At 39.0% G+C, this 16,091-nt stretch overlaps 2 protein-coding genes across 2 annotated transcripts; both read right to left on the bottom strand.

Moving 5' to 3' along the window:
- Positions 1 to 4,177: 4,177 nt before the first annotated feature.
- Positions 4,178 to 5,170, bottom strand: LOC307201551 (olfactory receptor 14A16-like; the record flags this gene model as incomplete). Its single annotated transcript, XM_079950824.1, has 1 exon — positions 4,178 to 5,170. One exon carries the CDS (start codon positions 5,168 to 5,170, stop codon positions 4,178 to 4,180), a length of 993 nt encoding a protein of 330 aa, XP_079806950.1.
- Positions 5,171 to 10,930: 5,760 nt separating this feature from the next.
- On the bottom strand, positions 10,931 to 11,908 carry LOC307201550 (olfactory receptor 14A16-like; the record flags this gene model as incomplete). Its single annotated transcript, XM_079950823.1, has 1 exon — positions 10,931 to 11,908. One exon carries the CDS (start codon positions 11,906 to 11,908, stop codon positions 10,931 to 10,933), a length of 978 nt encoding a protein of 325 aa, XP_079806949.1.
- Between the last annotated feature and the right edge of the window lie 4,183 nt (positions 11,909 to 16,091).

Below are 16,091 nucleotides of genomic sequence, written 5' to 3'. Positions count from 1 at the left end.
GTCTCTGGAAAATGAATGATGCCACTGCTGGAGATGTAACACTGGAGTTCTACCACAATCCTTGCCATACTTTCTTAGGGTTGCCATATTTCAAAAAGTAAAAACCAGAATGCCACCAGAATTGTTGAGCCAAAAAACGTGATTTTTCGATTGACTTGTCTAAGATCCAGGACAAAGTGCCGCCTTTTGGAATTCCCCACCCCTCCAGGTGTTAATTCCACCTTTGAAATCCCGGTAATGTCCAGACATATGGCAGCCCTATACTTAGAGGGCAGATGCCTCTTGCTATCATGTACATATTTACAAAACGTGTCTTGAGAGCAAGATTCAGTATCAAAACTGATCTTGATAGTTGCTTCAGTTTTGATACTGAAATACAGCAACACTTAACTCAAGGAAGATGATTGAAGCTTTTTGTATTAATTCCCTATTTCCATCACAACTTGGGTGTTTAACAGCTTGATTCCTAATATCCCTGTTTGATCAATGAGGTCTTTGACTGAGTCACTGGTAGTGGTTCCACATGACTCAGACACATAGTTGATACTCACCAGCAGACATGCATTCAGTATTCTGGGCTCAATGCTTTGCAACTCCTTCCTAGTTGAGATCACAGAAGTTTCAACTGTTTAATCTTGGTTGTATGTTTCTAACCTTAATGTACACTGTGCACAGACCACAGTCTTATGTATGTACAAATGTATAGGCTCTTGAAGAGAAGCTTATAGCTGCTTTACTTGTCTTCACTCACAAGTAGCTGCAGTGAAGGTTTATTCTTGGTTGTAGCTCATGGCTGATGAGGAGAGAGGCTAACCACTAGTCCTGCTTTGGATGATGTGCTAAATCAAATCCTGATATAGCTTAAGATAACAATAAAAGGACACAGGTGGCGCTGCGGTCTAAACCACTGAGCCTTTTGGGTTTGCAGATCAGAAGAACAGTGGTTCAAATCTCCATGACAGGGTGAGCTCCTGTTGCTCAGTCACAGCTCCTGCCAACGTAGGAGTTCAAAAGCACATCAAAGTGCAAGTAGATAAATAGGTACTGCTCTGGCGGGAAGGTAAATGGCGTTTCCGTGTGCTGCTCTGGTTTTGGTGTTTCGCTGTGCCTAGTCATGCTGGCCACATAACCTGGAAAAACTGTCTGCGGACAAACGCCGGCTTCCTCAGCCTGTAAAGTGAGATGAGCGTCACAACCCCAGAGTCGTCTGCAACTGGACTTAACTCTCAGGGGTCTTTTACCTTTACCTTTTTTAACAGTAAAAAGGACCATGGCGGAGCAAACCTACTGCAATCTAGGAGGCTGCACATTTGTGTAATCTCACTAAATTAAAATTTGCAATTAGCTTGTCATGGAAACCAGGACATTGGGTATTCTATGTGCAGTCTATATAGGTTTCAGGAGAGACCACATAACAAGCAGGATTTCACATTCTACACAATACACAATAGTAGTATTGTCTGCACTTAACCCTCCAAAAACTACCCAGGTATCACTAAAGTTATAAAAATATAAACATCTTACTCTTTTCCTTTATAGAAAATAGATTTCCAGAAGCAATTTCTTCATTACTTTAAGATATTCTTTATTCTTCTAGCCACTCAAGGACGTTTTTTTCCAAAAAGATATCACCTGCTCATTGTCTTCTGTGAAAGCTAAAATGTTTCTATACTCTTACAGAAAGATGATTTTACTATTGGGTGGAAATTTATTATTATTATTATTATTATAGTTTTGTTCCTGGGAGTTTGGTCTCAAGAGCCTCAAACAAATCAGCAATTGTGTTCCTTGGACTCAGGAGTCCCACAAAAATTAGCAACGGTGTTCATTAAGACTTGGTCCCAGGAGTGCAAAATGAATCATACAAAGTATGTAAACGTATGAACATACTTAAGCTAGAATAAACCACCAACACTTAGATTTGTTTACATTCCTGTTTCTAAAAAGTATACTATGTAATACTATTAAAAATGATAATGTCAATGCCATATAAGTCTTTCTGGAACCTTGTTGTTTCAACTGGACCTTCTCATACTCATTTCTGATAGTTGTGCGAGGTATAACTAGCTCAGTGCTGCACATGCAATTTCCCCTTACCCACTGTGTTCTCCCATTTAGGATATCTGGAGAAGATGCCGTTTATTACATTTAATATATATTCATCTGAGGTCTGTATTTTATGCGGTCTGAGAGCTAGTTCTTCATTAACAACATCCCTATGTGTCCCTGAGATATCATCATGCATTCAACCCTCACCTTTGGTTGCAGAGGAGTCTATGCTCATAACCCTGTTCCATAATATCACTTTTGTCTCAGTATCTTATGTATCTGGGACTGGACACCTTGTGTTAAATCAGAGTTAAGGTGTTAACATGCATTGTAGCCTGGTCCTGAGTTTTCTATGAAACAAGAGTTCATCAGGGGAACTTGCCTGCTTTAAGGATGTGGCCCTGTAACTTTGAAATGCCATACAAGGATCCCAAGCCTTTTTTAGCAAATACTTTATAATTTTCAAATACAAGGGCCAGCAGCTCTTTTTCTATTTGTGCATGGTTACTTTTGCGGTTGGTGAGACGCCGTGTAGCACATACCACTTGTCTCCGGAGTTTCCATATGTATGTGGGATTTAAGGTCTATTAATGTAGACTTCTGTTGCTTAGGGCAAAATATAGTGACTGATAATCTAATAAATAAATTAACCATTTAACATTTTTTAAAAAAATATCCCTTCACTAAAGCAGTTCCTATGCCTTCTCTGGAGGCAACTATGGGCAATTCATAATCAGAATATTGTGTTCAAATCTTTAGACTATGTTAGCATACCATGTCTACAGAACATGAAGTTTTTTTTTCATTTATTCATAAAGATTCCATACATTTGAGTACTTCCAGCCTTGTGAGGTCCAAAGGAATTTGCAAGGAACATATGTCACTTGTCTTTTTGGCTATGTTATTTAGCTGTTATATACATCGTTCACTTTGCCCATTCCTCCAAAAACATAAGGGTACATCTGTTCAACGTGAATGTCTTTTGTTTGGTAAATTGTGTGTCATCTTTCAACGAATCCCAGAGCATGACTAGTTTTTTCTCTCCAAGCAATAGTTCTTTATTCCCATACACTATCACAAATAGGATGAACTCTATCAGTTCTGGGAAGCTTACCCCCAACTCCCTGTGTGGAGTTACTTTCCCTGTGTGAAACTCCAGTCTTATATTTTCCGAAAGTATGTGGTTTTGTTTTTTAAGATTTTGAGAAATTGTGTCAGTGGCCACTGTGTCAATTTCCCTAACTAAAGATGGGAGGTGGGAAACATGACCAACTTCCTGGGTTTTTAAAAGATACAGCTGTTTTAACTCTTTCTTGGGAAAAAAACAACAGCACCAGCCAGGTGTTTTACTTATGGGAAGGATGCCCTGTGTCCACTTATCTGCCACCAAAGGTTCAAAGTAATGAGGAGACACTTCTGGAACAATTTTATATAGAGTGTACAATGAGGATTCCAGCTTAATAGTCACTATGGTATGGTACAACACTTCATTTTAGAAATGTTACTTCTGTGGGGCACAATAGTTTCAGGCAAAAATTCTTTACAGAGAACATTTAAGCCCCAGTTAGCACTCTTATTTAAAACTAGTTTCAGGATAGATTATTTCCATCTAAAATGGACATTTGTGCATTCTAGCAAGAATCTCACAGCCCCTTCTAGGATTTTTTTCTCAGCCTCAGGGAAGCAAATTGGGTTGCTCTCTAAAACTAATCCCTAAATCCAATCAGAACAGGTCTGTCTCATCTGAAGTTCCTAAACAAGGGCTCATCCACACTTTTACTTCTTCCATAGTTAGAAACCAAGGATGTGAATAGGGTTGTTTTCTCCTTTCCCTACTCATTTCCTCTGGAAAACCCATTTTAGCTTTAAATAAAAAGAAATCGCATTCTACGAAAAAGCTTGTTATCAGATGAATGCTGTTGGAGAAGAGAAAGGGTTAGACATGCACTAAATGATAGACAGTCCCTCTCTAAATGCATAATTAACAGGCTATGTGAACAGAGAAGCAACAATGTTAATGGTATATCTACGCTGGAGGTCCTTTTAACACCCAGCAGATTTTGTGTCTGCATATCATAATGTATCTAGAAGCTGTAACTCGTCATGATATCTCCACAGTTCCTTATGCTTAGACCAACAGAAAGAAATGTAACCTTTTCAGGATAAGTCTGGAAAAGATATTAATAGAAGAGTGCTTCACACCCAAGAGCTTTGATGCAGCATTTTTAATCTCCTTATTTCTCATGCTGTAAATTATTGGATTGAACATGGGTGGTACAATGGTATACATCACAGTTATTGCAAAGTCGCCATTAGATGGAATTTTTGAGGGAGGCCTAAGGTAAGCAAAACATCCTGTGAAACAAAATAAGGAGAAGACAATCAGGTGTGGTATGCAAGTGGAGAAGGCTTTTTTCCTTCCCTGAATAGAAGGGAGTTTCACAACCACAGTAAAGATGTGTACATAAGTGACAACAATGAAGACAAAACATCCAGACACAAGTATTACACTTACCACTATAGCTCCAATTTCCATTAGGTAGAAGTTTGAGCAGGCAAGTGTAAGTAACTGTGGAATCTCACAGAAAAACTGATTGACAATGTTGGAGCAGAAAGGGGTTGCAAAAGTTGCACTCGTGTGCATGACTGCATTAAGAATTCCAGCAACCCACACACCAGCAACCATTTGTTTGCAGGCTGCCCTGTTCATCACCATTTCATATTGTAATGGATTGCAAATGGCAACATAGCGATCATATGCCATGACTGTAAGAAGGGCAACATCAGATGATACAAAGAAAAAGAATAAGAGCACTTGAGAAATGCATCCAGCATAAGAAATGTGTCTGGTATTCATGAGAGAATTCACAATGGATTTGGGGATGGTGGCTGAAACAGCCCCTAGGTCCCGGATGGCCAAGTTCATCAGAAAGAAGTACATGGGCGTGTGAAGGTGGTGGTCAAAAGCTATGGCAGAGATGATGAGAAGATTCCCAAATACAATTATCATGTACAACACCAGGAACAGAAAGAAGTGTAGAATCTGCAGTTCCCGTACAGCTGAAAACTCCAGGAGTAGAAATTCAGAGACAGAGGATTCATTGGCTATCTTTGCATTCATTACTAAAATGATTGGTGCTTCTAGAAGAAAACAGGAAGATAAGTATAGGTTTAAGTCCTCTTCTGATAACTTATATTTGGTAACCAATACTGCTTTGGATGTGGTTTTTGTGGGAAATAGATTTAAAAGAAAGAAGTGAACAAAATAGTGTAATAATAAATCTTCATCTGAAGGAGAACCTAGCTTTCAACTCCATATTGATACTGCACCATCGTCCTAAGATAAACTACTGCTAAGTAGTGTTTTTTCTTCTGGGAATTATAGGGGCAGAACTACCCAAACAGTATAGCAATTTATTCATGCATGTGACTACAGCAGCAAGAAATTTGGCTTAACTTGTCATGGAAACCAGGTCACTGGTTTTTCTATGTGCAGTCTATGTGCAGTCTATGTCAGGTTTCAGGAAAAACCTAAAACAAGCACTATTTCCCATTCTACACAATAGACTATAGTAGCATTGTCTGCATTTTGTTTTCTGAAAGCTATCCAGGTATAACTAATGTATAAACATCTGAAGAGTATTGTTTTGCCCTATCTCAGTTCAGTGCATGCACTTGTAGGGACTGGCAATTTTTTAACTATCAGTTCACATAGTCAGTCTCACTGCTTATCTCACTCTGCTAAAAGCTCTGGGCAATGCAAGAGCCACCACTAAATTTCAACCAGGTGTAAACTCAAAGGAAATACCATAGATTTCACCTGGAGAAAAATAATACTTGGAGTGTTCTTGAGGCCCTTGCTTGCAATGGTGAGTAAGGGTTTGTGGTTTGTCCTGCTTATATTGGTCTCCCATATAGAAAAGTGTGAATTGTTTTACATTCAGCACCTCTTTTTCTATTTGTGTCCTGAACATATTCAAAAACTTGCTGTAGTCATTCATCAGGTCCTGTGATAATACTACCACAAGCAAGGATTTCATATATATCTTACTGCTATCAATTCCTTTAAAAATGTGATACATTGTCTTGTTGGTGTAATATGAACAATATTACAGAGTGCTTGGGCTCATGTCTTAAGGCACACATCCACCATGTCTGAATATTCTGAGATAAGGTTGCCAGGTGCACTTTGTTACCATGGCAACACCAACGAGGTTGAGTATATGACTTACTGAGCCATTGCACATAGACAAAGGTATAATAATCTCCAGGGCTTTGCTTTCATTATGGTTTTGTTGTGCACTTCCTGTTGCTGTCCTGCTTGCATGTCAGGGCCTGAATCTGTGAGAGAAAGGGGAAGAGGTTGTAGGTTTTACAAAGCAGTATTAGCTAGCATGGTGATAGTGTTAGCAGATCTCCATACATATATATCTTTACTTCAAAGTCCAGAAGAACTGTACACATAGTAGTGTTTAGGTTTCTCTTGTGTCTGGAGACAATAAACACTTTGGTACTTTGAACTGTGTGGAAAAGGAGATTTTCCATTAACTATGGACTCTGGTAGAAGCTGTTCTAATGGGAGCAGGAAATTTGTGAAGACTCTGCTGATACATGCCACTAGATGAGGAGTAGTGAACTACCAACTGACTGCCACAAGGCACCAAAAAGTCTTATGGTGCACCTTGGAGGCAGATTTAATATGAAATATGTGCATAAACTTTAGCTCTTTATGTGTATTGGTATTTTCCATTTAAATACAATGTTCACCTTGCCTATTCCTTAAAAGAAATAAGGATACCTCTGTTCAGTATGAAGTCTTTTGTGTGGCTTATTGTGTGCCATCTTTCAATAAGTCCCAGAGCATGAAAACGTTTTTAGTTCTAGCAAAAGTTCTGTATTCACATAATATTGTAAATGGGATGGCCTCCATCTGATCTTGGAAGCTGACCCTCAATTCTCTGTTGGCATACAACCAAGGAAGCGGGGGCAATTGGCAGGCCCCCAGCTGGCTCCATCCCACCAGTTGGTGTACCAGACAAAATCCATTCCTTGGTGCCACATGAATCAATGACCTGAACTTCAAAAGCTAGGGCATGCTCTAATCAGCAGAGATAACACCACGCAACAGAAGTATGTGTGAGCATATTTACAAGCAGTTTATTCAGCATACATCAGGACAAAAGGAAAACATGTCTGATCCCCTTCATGTCCAAAGCAAGCAGCATAAGCAATATCTATACACAAAACGAAAGTTCCCAGCAAGCTGTGCTGGAGTGTAAACAGGCATGTGACATACAACAATTCCACACATCTGTTCTTAAGGTGGAACAGAATTATGCCAACATTCTCTTTGTGGAATTACTTCTCCAGTGTAAAACTACGGTCTAGTATTTTGTTTCTAAAAGGACTAGGTTTTTGTTTTGTTTTGTTGTTTAAGATTCTGATACTTTGTGTCAGTGATCACTGTGTCAGACTCTCTCACTGAAAATAGGAACTGGATAGCATGAGCAATTTTCTGTTTCAAAGATACAACTCTCCTTATTAACAACACTGGAGACTTGAGTTTCCTTACACTTAATGTGGGTTCCAGCTGTATGGTTACTCTTCAAAGGCACAACACTTCATTTTATACATGCATATTTATGTAAGGCACAGCATGTAGTTTCAGGCAGACACTCTTTACAGTGAACTTTAAAACCCCAGGCAGCACTTTTCTTCAAACTTCTTTTTTTAGTTTCTTTTTTAAAAAATATAATCTTTATTACTTTTCAAACAAGACAAGAAATAAGAACAAAAGAAGAAACAATACAATAAACAATACAAAACACAACCTTAACACTAAATTAAACAAAACAAAACAACAACAATTAAAAAAACATATAGCATACCATTTCATTAATCTATCTTTCATTCCCTTATTTCATCGACTTCCTCTCACCTCCCTTTTTGTATTCCACTTCTGTTACTTGTTTCAGCAAATCCTTTCCATCTTTCTCTATTTTTATCATTATGAATGTCTTAACATATTTTTAACCTTATTTTCCATTAATACTAAAATACTTATTTAAACTTAACTCCTTATAGCATTTCTGCTAAAGCCATAAAGTTTCATTCCAACAATTTTCAAACACTCATTAATTTTACAATATTTCTATGTACAAACTTTAAACTTTCCCAATATTCTACCACCATCTCTTCTCCCTGGTCTCGGATTCTGCCAATCATTTCCATCCATTCCATATAGTTCATCAACCTGGAGATCTTCTGTCCAAGGCTCTTAAATCTTTTCCAAGTCCCTTCTGCAATTCTTCTTCATATTCTTTGATGCTGAAAATGCTGAAGAGCAAGTCTCGGGGAGGCCCCAACCCAACCATGCCCCCATTCCCTCTTGACAGGCCAGCCAACTCTCCACAGCTAGAACCAAAGTACATACAATATCTCAAATCATTTTTCAAGACTCCTCCAGATCCAAAGACCCCCACAACTCCAATCACCTCCTGATCCAGATTCAAAACCCAAAGGTCAATAAATCCCTGCATGAAAGAGTCTATCCAACCGTCCTTCTCCAGTCCAGGCAGGGCTCCAATCTTCAAATTCTGACTTTTTCTATATTCATTCATAAGAGGCCTCCACTTATAGTCCTCGATTTGCCTCTGAAAGGCTGGGGCTTCCACTTGTATTACTTTAGGTTCAACAACCACAACTTTCTCCTTCTTCTCCCCAGTTTATCCTGTCAAAGAAGTTTCCTGTATCAAATCCTGAACAAATTCTGTATTGATGGTCACTTTTTGTCCCAAATTTATCACTTTTTGTTCCAAGTTCTCAAGTTTGGAATTCATAACATCTGTCTTTTTGTGAAGCTGTTCCAGTGAGTAGCTTATCTTACATAAAACAGTAACTAAAGCTCCTTCTCTTTTGTCAACATTCTTAAAGTCCAAGGTCAATCTCTGATTCTCACAGCTCTTATCTTGCAGCTGGAAAAAACCCACTCTTGTAACAGTTTCAAAAGCTCCCTCTAGAGGGAAACAGTCTCCACTTGTATCGATCCTTTCATGCGCATTTTAAAATATAAAGTTAGTTTCAATTTTCAATTACTTTTCCTCCTTTTTGAACGCAGAAGAGGACAATGGAAACAATATATTTCTCTTATTTAGCCATCTGTCAACATGCTATCTGTTCACAGTCAATGAACTCTCCCAAAACGTTAATTCTGCTGGCAGCCATTTTCCAGGTTCAGAGCAGTGGTAATTTAATTCCTCACTCTCTCCTGCAGGCTCACTAAGTCCAAAATTTCCCCCCTCTTCTCCTGCTTCCAAGGGGGGGGTTTTAACAGTTTTAACCAATGGAGATTTAAACCTTTACAAAATGCTTTCCAAGGCTTTAACTTGCAACATCTTTGCTTCAATCTATTTACAAAAGAGGAAGGCGGACTTCCTGTTTAAAACCTTCCTGCTTCAATGCCAAATTAATGAATTTAAAGATCCAATTTTCCGTTCTACTCACGGGTAGTTGTTTAAAGTCAAATTGTCCACAGGAAAAAGTCAGCGCTCTCCGGCAACAGCGATGCGGCTTCACTCCGTGAAAGAAGCAGTCAATTCAAAGCACCATGCCGCTCACCCCACTTCGCTCCGGATCCCCAAATCAGGGTTTCCACACGAGTAGGGGGGGCAAAAGGTGCCAGCCGAATCCCAAGTTCACAAGCTTCTCCCGCCTGTGATTTCAACGGGTGTCCGCCTTTGCCGTTGTGGTCAGACCCTAATTTCCACGGAGCAAATTCCTCCCGATCGGAGGAACTCCGCCATTGCCTGGAGGCACCAACCCGGAAGTCCTCTCTTCAAACCTCTTCTCAGGCTAGACTATTTCCACTTACAATGGGCATTTGTTTCACTGCCCTAGCAACTATCTTACAACCCCTTCTAAGATTTTTAATTCCCCTTCAAGGAATCAAATTGGTTATCCATGTTTAGCTACAGTAGTTCCTAATCTGAATCAGAATAGGTCCTTCTCTCTCCAGGTTGCTGTCTAAATGACAAACAGTGCCTATCAAACTGACATACAATCCCAATCTTTTTGACAGCAAAGTTCTGTATTTTTTACTCACCAGTTATTCCAGATTGGTTGATGTTCTAACAAACTCTGACTGCTGCTGACTCAAGATCTGTCCATTGCAGTCACATTTATCTATGCTGCTATTCCATCACACTTCCATTTCTTTCTAAGGGAATGGTGAATTCTTCTGGTCCCTGTTCTGTTCTTGTTTCAGGAGTGATGTAAAAATCTACACTGGCGGGTGATGAGGTGTGTCTCTTTTGTGTTTTCTCCTGAGCTTCCTTTAGATGGCAACATATTTTTGCAAAGAGGTTGTATTATTTCCCATGCATACTGACACTTCCCTATCACAGGGCAGTGTTTGTATTTCTGACTGCCTCCAACATGCATGTACTTTTTGCTGAGATGTTAATTCAGATATGTTTGCGTGTGGCATTCCAGTAAATCTATGAAATCTAGACAACACCAAAAATCATTTCATTTAGGTGCTGTCACTCCTTTGAAAACCTGAATACTCTGTTAAAATGGCTCTTTGCATGATGTGGGATGACAGAGTAGACAGGAAACATGACCTGTTACTATCCATAAACCAGAGGATTAAGTGCTACTGAGATCTGTTCAGCCTGTTGTAGGCCACTTTGAAAACCATGCAAGTGAACAATGGGGTATAAACTTCAACATACATACATAAATGGATTATCAACATGCCATGTAATCTGACAAGCAAAGGAATGCAAGATGACCATGTGACACAGGGCAGATGTTGAGTCTGCATATATGAATTTATCAGGAAGATTTAACTTGAAATGATGCTATATTCCAGGAACTCCCTTTAATTACACCTTTTCAGAACAAGCCTGGAAAATATATCCAGAGGAGATTTCCTCAAACCCAACAGTTTTGATAATGCATTTTTTATCTCCTTATTCCTCAGGCTGTAGATTATTGGATTGAACATGGGTGGTACAAGGCTATACATCACAGTTAATGCAAAGTCCCCATCAGATGGAGTCTTAGAGGGAGGCCTAAGGTAAGCAAAACATGCAGTGAAACAAAATACAGAGAAGACAACAAGGTGAGGTATGCAAGTGGAGAAAGCCTTTTTCCTTCCCTCAACAGAAGGGATTTTTAGAACTGCAGTAAATATGTGCACATAAGTGACAACAATGAAGACAGAACATCCAGACACAACTATTACACTCACCACTATAGCTCCAATTTCCATTAGGTAGAAGTTTGAGCAGGCAAGTGTAAGTAACTGTGGGATCTCACAAAAGAACTGATTGACAATGTTGGAGCAGAAAGGGGTTGCAAAAGTTGCACTTGTGTGCATGACTGCATTAAGAATTCCAGCGACCCACACACCAGCAACCATTTGTTTGCAGGCTGCCCTGTTCATCACCATTTCATATTGTAATGGATTGCAAATGGCAACATAGCGATCATATGCCATGACTGTAAGAAGGGCAACATCAGATGATACAAAGAAAAAGAATAAAAGCACTTGAGAAATGCATCCAGCATAAGAAATGTGTCTGGTATTCATGAGAGAATTCACGATGGATTTGGGGATGGTGACTGAAACAGCCCCTAGGTCCTGGATGGCCAAGTTCATCAGAAAGAAGTACATGGGAGTGTGAAGGTTGTGGTCAAAAGCTACAGCAGAGATGATGAGAAGATTCCCAAATACAGTTGCCAGATACAATGCCAGGAACAGAGAGAAGTGTAGAATCTGCAGTTCTCGTATTGCTGAGAACTCCAGGAGCAGAAATTCAGAGACAGAGGATTCATTGCCTATCTTTGCATTCATTACTAAAATGATTAGTGTTTCTAGAAGAAAACAGGAAGATAAGTATAGGTTTAAGTCCTCTAGTGATAACAAATATTTGCTACTTTGGAAGAGGATTTTTGGATGTTGAAGGTAAAAGAAAGAAGTTAACAAAAAAGGAGAATCAATTATTTTTTATTCAAATGAGAATTTAGCTTTCAATTCCATATAGATATCATTAAAAAAAAAAAAACCCAACCTACTACTGTTTCAAAACTAGTAGATTGTGGTGTTTACAAGTTCTTGATGTTGATTGAATTCTAGAGGAGGAACACAGGAGTCCTTCTGCCATCATTTCCTTACTTGCTTTGTATGTGGAAATATGCTGAGGGCAGATGCACCTTGAGAGAACCCCCATATTTACAAAACATATTTTGATATTGTAATTCAAGGTCAAAACTGAAGTAACTCTTAAATATAGGGGGATAACTTGCTGCCTGTATGATGCAAATTCAAAATCAAGTTTCTTCTATTAAATCCCAATATCCATAACAATCTGGGTCCTGGACATGTTAAAAGCTTGATTCCTGATATCCCCCTTCACTCAGTGAGTCTTTTGCAGGAGTAACGGATAATAGTTCCATAAGACTCACACGCTTGGCTCATACTCACCCGTATTCTGTAAAATCTAGGCCTAATGTTTAGTACTCTCTCTTAGTTAAGATCACACAGGTTTCAACTATTTTTATCTTTGTTATATGTTTTCAACCTTAATGCATGCTGCACACAAACCACATTGTTTTGCATGTAAAATGTATAGGCTTACAACTGCTTTGCGCTTACACAGATATTTTGGCTGCCACATTATGCTAAGCCAAGGCAAGGTTCTTCAGCTCCCTCCTCACTCACTTGGAGCGGTAATGAAGTTTTTTTCTTGGTTAATATTCATGGTTGGCGAGGAGAGAGTCTAACCACTAGTCTTGGCTTGGATGATAGGCTAAAACAAAACTTGCTGTAGCTTGAGCTGACCGTAAAAAGCATCATGGAGGAGCAAAGCTACTGTACACTTCTCTCCATGAGATTCAATATTTGTGCAGTCTTCCTAAGATAAAATTTGGTTTAGCATGTCATGGAAGCCAGATCATTGGGTATTCTACGTGAGTCTGAATAAGTTGCAGGAACCACAACAAGCACGTTTTCCCATTCTACACAATACAGTATAGAAGTATTGTCTGCGTTTAGTCCTCTGAAAACTACCCAGGTATCACAAAAGTTATAAACATATACTGGTAAATATCTTACTCTTTTCCTTAATAGAAAGTAGATTTCCAGATGCAAGTTCTTCATCACTTCATTTTCATCTGTATTTTAGAAAATCACCCCATCCTTTTGTTCTGTAACATTGAACATATGGGTATACTCTTGCAGAATGAAGCTTTTAACATGGAGTGGAAAATTATAACCCCTCTCTCTCTCTGTGTGTATGCATATGTGTATATGTGTGTGTACACACACACACACACACACACACACACACACACACACACATAATGCACTCCTCAGAGTTTGGTCTCAAGAGCCCAAAACAAATTAGCTATTGTGTCTCTGGAAACTTGGACTCAGGAGTTCCACTAAAATAAAAGCAGTGTTTCTAAAGACTTAGCCCCAGGATTCTAACACAAATAATCAATGTATGTAAAAAACAAAACAAAACTTCCAGTTTTTAGACAGCACACTTTCTAATATTTAAAATAATAATATTGCTACATAAGTCTGTCTGGAACCTTCTGGTTTCAACTGGACTTTCTCAGACTCATTTCTTTCTTTCTTTTTAAATAATGTTTTTATTTAAATAATGTTTTTATTTATTTTCATGGTACTGAGTTTTATGACGTATGACTGGCTCAGTGTTCCACGCACCTTCTCTCCCCCCCCCCCCCCGCTGTGTTTTGGTCAATGCTCTAAATTTCACCCAGGTGTTTATCTTGTGAACTGCCATGAGAGCTTGTGATGAAGGTTGGTTTTTAAATCTAATAAGTAGTAAAATAATAATAATAACTCTAAGGAAATACTATAGTATTTCACCGGGGGGGGGGGGGAATAGTTGGAAGGGTATCCTTGAAACTACCATTTGCAATGCAGACATGGGGTTTCTCATCTGCTTCTGCTAATATTGGTATCCAAATATAAATTTGTGGATTTTTTACATTCAAATACAAGGGCCAGTACCTCTACTTCTATTTGTGTGTGGTTGCTTTTGGGGTTGGTGAGAGGGCGTGTAGCACATACTACTTGTCTCCAGAGTTTCCATATCTATGTGAGATTTAATGTGTGAAATATACTCAGAGTCGCAAAGTGATTTCATGCTCTTTATTCAGCTCATAGTGGTGAGGAGGAATGAATGAATGTCCCCTCAAAGTATCTGCTTTATATACATTATTTACACAATGGGCTGCACATGATTGGCTAATTCCGGAATTCTACTGTAAGCCAATCAGGTTGTGGATTCACTTCAATCTGCAGCATGATTGGGTGGTTCCTGCCAACCAATCATACTGCTGCGTTGTTCTAGGACCAATCAGACTGCTGCATTCTGAATCCTATTGTTCTAGGACCAATCAGACTGCTGCAGTTTGGATCCTATTCAACTCAGTACATAACACCCCTCCCCTCTAAGTTCCAGTCCTGCCCGGGAGGTCACATTCATAGTCCTCAAGGTACGCCGGCGGCCTACGTGTGCGTTGCGGCCTGGGGTGTTCCCTGGTCCGGGGTTCAGGTTCTGGCTCGTGTTCCAAGGATGCTGGCTGTGATGGGGCTGTTTGGTCTGGCGCAACCGGCTCGCTCAGTCGTGGTTCTGGTTCCGGTGTCCTTTCAGCCTCATGGGTCCTCTCTGTATTTACTGATTCTGCCTCTCCTGCTGGCCCCTGCTGCTCTATGGGCCTCACTGCCCCACTGTTCCCTTGGGACTCCTCTGACCTGTCCTCCTCCTCCTGGTTTTCTCCCGGGAAACAATATCTGTATTCTCCAGATACAATGCCAGGAACAGAGAGAAGTGTAGAATCTGCAGTTCTCGTATTGCTGAGAACTCCAGGAGCAGAAATTCAGAGACAGAGGATTCATTACTTATTTTCTCCTTCATTAATAAAAATTTTCCTGTCACTGGAAGAAAACAGAAAGATAAACTTTGGTTTAAGTCCTCTTGTGATAACAAATATTTACTACATTGGAAGAGGGTTTTTAGATGTTGAAGGTAAAAGAAGTGAACAAAAAAGGAGAAACAAATATTTATTTAAATGAGAACATAGCCTTCATATAGATAATATATCATTATTTTAAAATAAACTTCCCACTTTTTCAAAACTAGTAGATGTTCTCAAGCTCTTGAAGTTTAATGCTGCCACTGCTAGAGGAGGAACACAGGAGTCCTACTGCCATCATTGCCATACTTGCTTAGTATATGGCAATATGCAGAGGACAGATGTACCTTGAGAGAATTCCCATATTTACAAAAGGTATTTTGATATTGTAATTCAGCATCAAAACTGAAGTAACTCTCAAATATAAGGGGATAACTTGCTGCCTATATGATGCAGATTCAAAATCAAGTTTATTCTATTAAATGCAATGTCCATAACAATCTGGGTCATGGACGTGTTAAAAGCTTGATTCCCAATATCCAGTTGAAACCAGAAGGTTCCATCAGCCAAGCACCCATTCCTACCACCCTTCTGAGAAATACTCCTCCCCACCCTCCCACTATATATAAGGGTCTGGTGACTTCTGTTTCAGAGTATCTGAAGAAGTGTGCATGCACACGAAAGCTCATACCCAGAATAACTTAGTTGGTCTCTAAGCTGCTACTGGACAATTTAAAAATAATAATAATATTTTTTTTGGAAAGATTCTTTTAAAGACTGTTTTAGGACTTTTTTTTTAAAGGACTTGATTCTTTAAAAGGATTTTTTTTTGGAATAGTTTTTTTAATAATCTTTTCAAGATTTATTTATTTATTTCCACCATGACAGACCAACACGGCTACCTACCTGATTCTAGGTTCTAGAGAGACTTATATAGCATTATTATTATTTTAAATGTTATGTAGTGTGCTATTTTGAAACAGGAAGTTGTTTCTTTCTTTCTATTTAAATAGCTTGATTATTTGTGTTAGAATCATGTGGCCAAGTCTTTAGAAACACTGCTTTAATTTTTGTGGGACTCCTGAGTC

This window comes from Podarcis cretensis (genome assembly GCF_951804945.1).
Source record: "Podarcis cretensis genome assembly, chromosome: 13".
Lineage (NCBI taxonomy): Eukaryota > Metazoa > Chordata > Lepidosauria > Squamata > Lacertidae > Podarcis > Podarcis cretensis.
The sequence above is the reverse complement of the archived record's forward strand: the minus strand, read 5'-3'. Positions and strand labels throughout refer to the sequence as shown.